Source organism: Amblyomma mixtum, chromosome 7 (genome assembly GCF_055824585.1).
Source record: "Amblyomma mixtum isolate Tamu chromosome 7, ASM5582458v1, whole genome shotgun sequence".
In the NCBI taxonomy this organism is placed as follows: Eukaryota; Metazoa; Arthropoda; class Arachnida; order Ixodida; family Ixodidae; genus Amblyomma; species Amblyomma mixtum.
Window position 1 is genome coordinate 46,808,630 of NC_143018.1, and position 7,709 is coordinate 46,816,338.

General features: G+C 48.4%; 1 protein-coding gene across 1 annotated transcript; it reads left to right on the top strand.

The window, feature by feature from the left end:
* The first annotated feature begins 2,430 nt into the window (after nt 1-2,430).
* LOC149335913 (uncharacterized) lies at nt 2,431-7,164 on the top strand. The gene is made up of 4 exons (XM_089554585.1): nt 2,431-2,638; nt 3,840-4,158; nt 5,624-5,763; nt 6,675-7,164. Exons 1-4 carry the CDS (start codon nt 2,431-2,433, stop codon nt 7,127-7,129), a joined length of 1,122 nt encoding a protein of 373 aa, XP_089410711.1. The 3' UTR covers nt 7,130-7,164.
* The last annotated feature ends 545 nt before the right edge of the window (nt 7,165-7,709 follow it).

The following is a 7,709-nucleotide window of genomic DNA, read 5'->3' on the forward strand; positions in this document are numbered from 1 at the left end:
TTTCACTGCATGGAATTTGGGCATCTAATGATTGACTGTCCGAAATCGAAGCGAGAACAGCATGTTCCCGTATTGAGAATGACCTGTGTGCCAGTGGCTATAGGTGTGAAAGCTGCAGCGGTTAGGCAGCAGGGCCCAACCGTGTGTGCCGTGCCAGGAGAGATGGCTGAGGGCATAGGGGCGTTAGTCGCGCCTTTGAAGCGCTGCTTGTCAGAGCAAGCTGAGACAGAGGAGACCCAGAAGGCACACGAGTGTTTTGTTTGTGAACAGGAGTTCAGCATTGAGCCAGAACAGGTTGGCGCAAACTCTGGGGCAGCTGTAACGAAAGGCGAAGGTAAGCTGGCTGTCAAAGATGAATTGGTAAGCCAGCCGGAGCGGACACTTTGCGCAGTGACAGCAGACGCTATAGCTGAAGGTGTAGGGAAGTTGGAAACACCTGAGACACACTTGCTGCGAGAGCAGCCAGACAGGGAGCAGCTATATGTAGCAAATGAGAGAGCATGTTTTGAAGACGATTTCAAAACTGCGCATGAGTCTGTTCAAGACAAACCTGAGGCTCCAGTGGAGCTTGAGGCAGATCCGGAAGCTGCCATTGTTATTGCAGATGATCATAGGCTAACCAGGAAAGAGCCTGCATTTGATGCCGAGGAAGGAAGGGATGCGCGTTTGATCACTGCAATGGCTTTCGAAGCTGATAAGGAACTGCAGGATTGGGATAATGCATCTGTCCCTGTGGGTATCAGCGTGGAGGAGAGACAGTGTGTTTCATTGCCAGAAGTGCGCAAGCAAGCTGGTGAAGGCAATTGTGAAAAAAGAAAACTGGAAGGCACGATTTTCTTTGAAGCGTACATCGGTGGGCAGCTGTACGAAGAGCTAGCGCTACTTGAATCTCGATGCAAAACTGCATGTGAAGTAGCCGATGAGAGGCCTGAGCGAACTGTAAAATTGAAAGAAGTGGAGAATGCAGACGCGAGGGCAGCAGCAATCTTCGTGGCCCGCAAGGAGCACGTGTGCTCTATTGATGCGACCGTGGCGGCAGCCTTTGGAACCGATGTTTTGCCGGATAATCCGGAATTTTTGTCCAAACTTCTGGACAAAGCTCTAGAGAAACATTTGTTGTTTCGTGATGTAGGCGGCTAGAAGTAATTTCTGTCAGTTTGGGCACCGATCTGACATGGTGAATTTTGGAATGTGCAGATTGGTTTCCGGCCTCGTGTGTTCGGGTTGAAATATCCGCTATGTGCGCGCATGTGTGCGTGCTGGTGTACTGACCGGACAGCCGGCGCATGTGTGCGTGTTGGTGGACTGACCGGACAGCCGACGTACGTGTGTGTGCGTGCGTATATACTTTTGTTGTTGGACACCATGGCTGAACTTCAATGCCCCACTGACAACAAGTGTCCGTGTGACATTCTTGGTTGGGAGGAGTGAAGTTCGCGGTGCCGTATGTTGTTTGCTGCATCCGGTCGCTTTATGGGAATGCCCATTACGTTCTTTTTCTTGGGCCCTCCGCACAACCACACAGGAAGGGGTCAGTCAACCCGGCGGGAAAAGAGGGGGCGCCGAATGGCGGGGGATTACAGGAGACGTCAAACTCCCCTCATGGACTCAGTCGTTAGGCGGCATCCTGTGTGCATGTGTGTACGGCGAGGCTGACCCGCGTCACAGTGCGTGGCTCTTTGTACCATGTCTGCAGCGGCATGCTTTGACCTATTGTCACGCTAGCTGCAGGCATGAGGAGCGACGACGAGAAACAGATGAGTTGAAATGGCGTTCCTCGAACTTGGCGGCAACCGGACCTTGGGAAAGCGAGTGTTCGCGAAGCTCGCAGCGGGAAAGCATAATTATCCGAAATCGTGATGGTGGAAAGTGTGCATATGTGTACAGTGTCGCGATGAGTTAGCTTCTTTCCCCAATCATTCATTGGTTGTGTTATTCTTTCCCCAACTGCTGATTTGTGGTATTTTCCTTTCCCCAATAAGTTATTGGGTGGATGTTTGTATAGTACTTGATTGGTTATTCTCCCACCGAGGGCGGGGACATTGGTTTTAAAACCAGCTGCTTCGGCAGGACCGAGGGCTGGTTTCGTCACCTAGAACTGCGAGCCAGTCAATTGTAAATATGTTTTCTCCTTGCTTGTATCCTCCTTTGTGCTTTTAATTGTTATAAAAAGTTAACCTCTCCTAAAGTGTCCTCTTGCAATGTGATTGAGCAAAACGAATCTGCAAGACGTCAAGAATCCTACAACAATCATCATTAACCCAATTTCCCTCTACGACATCAAGAGAGGGAATCCAACTAGGATACTCATTGGCAACATGATGCGGATGATTGAATACTACTGAATACGAAAAAAAAAGACGCTTGCCGGTGTAGTCCCACACCCGCACCACGTGCACCAATAGAAAGAAGAAGAAACGTGAGCTTGCGATGGGCCCGTTGCTTAAAGTCCTCCCCGGCCTCGGCGTCCTCCTGTACGGTTTGGCATTCTGGTCTGCCATCAGCAACATGGAAAGCGCTGACGTCGTTAGAATCCTGGACTGGATTGACGCGATCGTTTGGCTAGCCGGCAATCAGACCATGCCAAATGCCAGCGTTCCAAGACACAGCAATCAGCGTAGCTCCCCGAACTTGACGCGTGAGTGTCACGTTACGTTTCTATCGTACCTGTGAAAGCCTGACCTGTTGAGCAAGGTGGTCGCAGAGAGATTTATAACAATGTAACGACGAGTTAAAGCTTTACCTGAATTTAAAACTGATATCTTTATATGTTGGAAAGGTAGATCCCGGGCTACTTGGTACTTGGTAACGGAGGGGTCTAGCATGTTTTGGATCCCTTGGGGTTGTCTTTGACGTGCATCAAAACCGAAAATGCCAACTGTAACTTCATTTCATCTCTATGGAAATGTGGCCGGGATGTAACTTGGCGCGGTGATTTAATGGATAAGGCTGTCAGCTGCGGAACACAAGGCGGAGGATTCTAATCTCGGTATTGGCCACTAAATTTCCATGGAAACAAAAATGAAATAACAGCCTTTGTGCTGTGCAGTGTCGGCGCACGTTGAAAGAACTTGCGGTTGCCGAAATTATTTCAGTCCTTGGCCGTGGCGACTAGCTCTCATAGCAAACTGACGAAATGGGAAACCCGCTCGTGGTCTGTGTGATCTGTACAGGTTAAAAAATCTCATTGGTCCCAAATACTCCTAAGTTCTTCACTACGGGCGCCTTTTTCGTTCCTGATACTTTCAACCCGTTCTGCACTGCTTCCATCACGGCACGGTTCAGGCGTCCTCGGAGGGTGAGGCAGTTACTGAGTATTCTCTCATAAGCAACTCTTTAATCTGTTTAATCCCCACATTCCATACTGCGCCATATCGTAAGTACATGTCACCTAAAAGCACACCAAGAGTCTAGTCTACATCATCCCTCTGGCTAAGCGCACCCTCTAGGATAATTTGTTTATTTAGCCGGTAAGCGCTAGCTTTTATGGCCACCTCAAACAAAAGTGGTGCCATATCCCAGCTAACTATTTCTTGGTTTGGTTTGGTTTGGTTTATTGGGGTTTAACGTCCCAAAGCGACTAAGGCCATGAGAGACGCCGTAGTGGAGGGCTCCGGAAATTCCGACCACCTGGGGTTCTTTAACGTGCACTGACATCGCACAGCACATGGGCCTCTAGAACTAACTATTTCTTGGAAAGCTGTCTTAGTAAACAGCATAAAATATATGAAATCTTACTGTTCGTCTCATAGCGAAAGTAAGCATAGAAAGGAGACCGACTAAGAAAGAATGAAGGTTCATTACCATTCCTCGTTTTATTTTTTTTTTTCCTTTTCCAGCTGCCACGCAACATCGCGGAAGGACCCTGCACGATCGCTTTCTTACCGCGCTATTCGAAGCGAAAATATTAGACCGGTCCTGGGGCCCATACGTTGGCATGTCCTCGCCGGCACGGCCGGAGATCATGTCCCGTGTGGCCCGTATCCCCGGGGCCACCTTGCACGAGAGGTTCATGTGGGTCCTGAGAAGCAGTCGCTGGCGGCGCCGACTGGAGGCCATCGCCAGGGCCTGTTACGCCGATGACTGGCTTCGGGACGCCGAGCCTTCGCGCATGGCCATCTTGTTGGTTCCGATCCTTGTCAGCGTGTTCCTGAGGAGGTAGGTCAGTTGTACTTATTTTTCTGAGTAAAAAAAAAGGGTGGCATACAATTTGGAGGGTTCAAACCACTGTTGAGTTAGAGTTTGTCGCGATACGTTTAAATGTTATACGAGTCGGTAGACCTCAGTAAAACTCCATTCGACTTGTGTTCTGCGCAAGGAAGAGAAAGTACGTCACATTATGCTAATATTTATTAGCAAATCAAAACAGTCTTTTATTACTCAGTAAATTGGATTTCAAAATGGAACTCCAGCAGCCTTAAAGCGAACGCTCATTTTGCGCTAAGGAGTGTGATTTGTTTCTACTTCTCGATCGTGTTTTAAGATTAAGATGGGAATTAGTTGTCAAAAAAAGAATTACGGGGAGATCAGACACCTGATGCGAGAGTTCGATTTACCCTCGACGATTACTATGGGGATTTTACTCTAACGAATGTTTTTTCTTTAAACCGAGTATTCTCACATGCGACAGAATTTTTCTGCGGGATGAAATGGGCGCTTCTGGATTCAGGGCAGCTTGTTTTTTTTGTTGCGCCCTTGAATTATGATTTGCCGTCGCTTTTGCGTTCTGCTGATGCATGAGCTTTCAGTGCATGGAGGTCTACTGGAGGGTAGGTGTGGTGCTTCTAGAGCGTAGAGTCTGCTGGATGAGTGTTGTATGGCTCTTTGGAAGGTGAAGATGGGCGGAGTTGTAATGGGGAGGTGAATAGTGGGAGACGGTGGATTAGTGAGCAGCCCCCTAACTAGGCCGATATGCAGCGGGGAGCCGACTAGTTGTTGGTGCTTCCAATGGGTGAAGGCTGCAGATAGACGCCAGCATTTTGGCATTGTGACACTGGTATTGTTTTAGCAGTGAAGAAGAAAAAATATGTTTCCACTCATTATCAAAGAGTAGAATCGTAAGTTGCATATGTTTGTTCCAAGATAAGGCAAGCGTAGCAAGGGGCGGCAGAAAGTTAGGCGGGCAGATGAGATTAATAAGTTTGCGGGGACACGGTGGGTGCAGCTAGAAAAAGACAGGGTTAATTGGAGAGACATGGGAGAGGCCTTTGCCTTGCAGTGGGCGTGGTCAGGCTGATGATGATGATGTTGTATGTCAGGGTTGTACATTATTAGCTAGTTCCGATAGCTATCCTATCTAAAGAAAAGTGAATCAGCAGAGCCTAGAAAAATTGCCTGCCTCCTCTTTAGACGCTGTGAAACTGGAAAAAAAAAGGTGTCGGAATGTGCTGACGTGTACAAGCTGTCTTGCGCAAATGTTGTCGACAAGTGCCTTTTTCAACGTGACGCTTCAGGAAACGGAGTGCTGAGGCATACGCATCGCTAAATGCTATACGAAGGACAGTGGCGGTTTATGCACGCACGATTTAGAACAAAAAGGAGTGGTAGTAAAATTAGTTGCGTGGAAAAAGAAAAAGGTGCTCTCCTTTTTTATTTTTTTTTGTCATTCCCGCCGCGCAACCAGGCTGCTTCACCGAGGAAGCACGAGGTTCCCAGGAGTCTTAAGTGCCGGCATCGACGGGGGCATTTTCGGCTCTCAGACGGCGGCTGCCCGGAAGCTCTGCGATGTCGGCCTCACCTCGGCACGTGGAGCAGGAACGAAAGGTAAGGCTTAACGTTTGAAAAAGATAGCACCTAAAAATTACTTGTATTGACTTCAGAGCTATTCAATCTCTGTCCGCCAAGATTTTCAAATTGTAGCTTGTGCCGAATAGTCATGAAAGACAATATGCAAGTTAGATTTAGTTCAGCCTACAAGTGGTGCTACTGGGTGTATGTTTGTTTATATAACCAGCATGGCAAGGGGTAGATTGCTTATCAAATCTGTTTCCAAGCCACCAGTAATGAGTGGGAATTAAGAGTTGCCATTCCGATTCTTCTTTGAGTACGTACCACTTCCATTATCGCTGCTCCAACGATCCTGAACGCGAGGGGGACTTTGTATATGCCTGTTTACTAGGAAAACATACCAGAATGCCTGAAAAGAAAAATACCTGATCTATTAAGCTTGCGATTGCTCCTAGAACATGTAAACTTGAGGGCCGGCGAAAAAGCTTCATGAGACAAGAAGCAAAGCGGTACGGACATCAAGCGAGTGATATCGTTGTTGAAGATAACAGAACGAAATGGACTTTGGTAAATCCTGTAACGCGGCATAAGACGACCGATAACCTCTTAGAGTGACAGAGTGGGTACCAAGAAGAGGGCAGAACAAAGCGCAGTAGAAATAGAGGAGGACTGAGGATTCATGCTGGAGAGGGCATGACCTTCTTGACGATCACTCACCTCATGAAAGGAAAGAAGGAAGGAAAAAAATATACACTTATGGTCCTTCCCAAGCTCCGAATTTCTGGACAGTAAGAGCTGTAAGAACTGTGGCCTTCACGCTTCTTTACCTTTGGGTGCATGAGAGAGCCATGATCGTTCTACTTCATGCATCAGCATCAAAACCTTTCTCTGTAGACTCTTGACCGTGGTTGTATACGAACTCATAGTCATTTATTCTCTCGGCGCAGAAAGGCCGACCAAAGGCTACTCGGAAAATCCACCTACAGGTGAAGTAATGAAGCCGTCAGAGCGCACCGCCTTACGGCTGCACCCTTCAGATGGTACATCTAGTCACGCCAGCGCTGTGGCGCATCCATTCGATCCGGGAGACTGGCAGGATTCGGATGATGGCGCCTTGATCGCGACAGTCATCGAGTGCCCTGAGCTCATAGTCGCTAAACTGCGGCACCCTCGCGGCGATTCATCGGAGGACGAGCGACAGGAGCCTCCGGAAGTCGAGGACGCCGTCCGAGATGACGTTCACGAAGGAGCCTGCGCCGGAGCCCGTCGTTGTCGAAAGCCACCGACCCTTCCTTCAGCTGCTCTTCTTCTGCCTGCGGTGCTTCCCAAGCCTTATCGCTCACCAGTCTCTAGTGTTCCGCGCGGAATGAATGTCCTGCCACCTAGCAGTGACCGCAAGTAGGGAATGGCAGTTCGAAGCAGTGAGTTTAACGCGTAATTGTGAAGGGAAACCTGTCGAAAACAACGTCGCCTTCTTATAGACGTCCCTCGTTGCTTATGCGGAAAGAAAAAATTTTCGTGCGTCAAATAAAATCTTTGCCTCTTCCTTTATAATGCATAGTGCCCTCTACATGGTTTTTCTTTACATCCAAGAGAGCACCACGTTTTAATGTGTGTTATCTGTCGTAGAAGCGTGAACCGGTGCATACGCTGCCTTTTTGAAAAGTTCCTTTGTGAACGTGTTCATGGGGGTAATGCAAGCGCATGCATGTTTTGGAAGTTTGCTGTAATTGGTTCGCGCCGCCACATGAGATGGCGGTACGGGTCACCGACATTTTAATAGCAGGGCAATGCAACGGCCACTATGTAGACGTACAGCTGGCCAAACCTTTAGCTGGAGTGCATGACGACCGCGTTCTGCTGCCTCATCTCATTGCACCCACTTCACATTGCACCCATATATGGCCTTCTACACCAGAGAAATAGGCGTCTTCTACTAGTAAAAAAACCACCCGTTAAACTCCAAGAATAACAAGCAATCC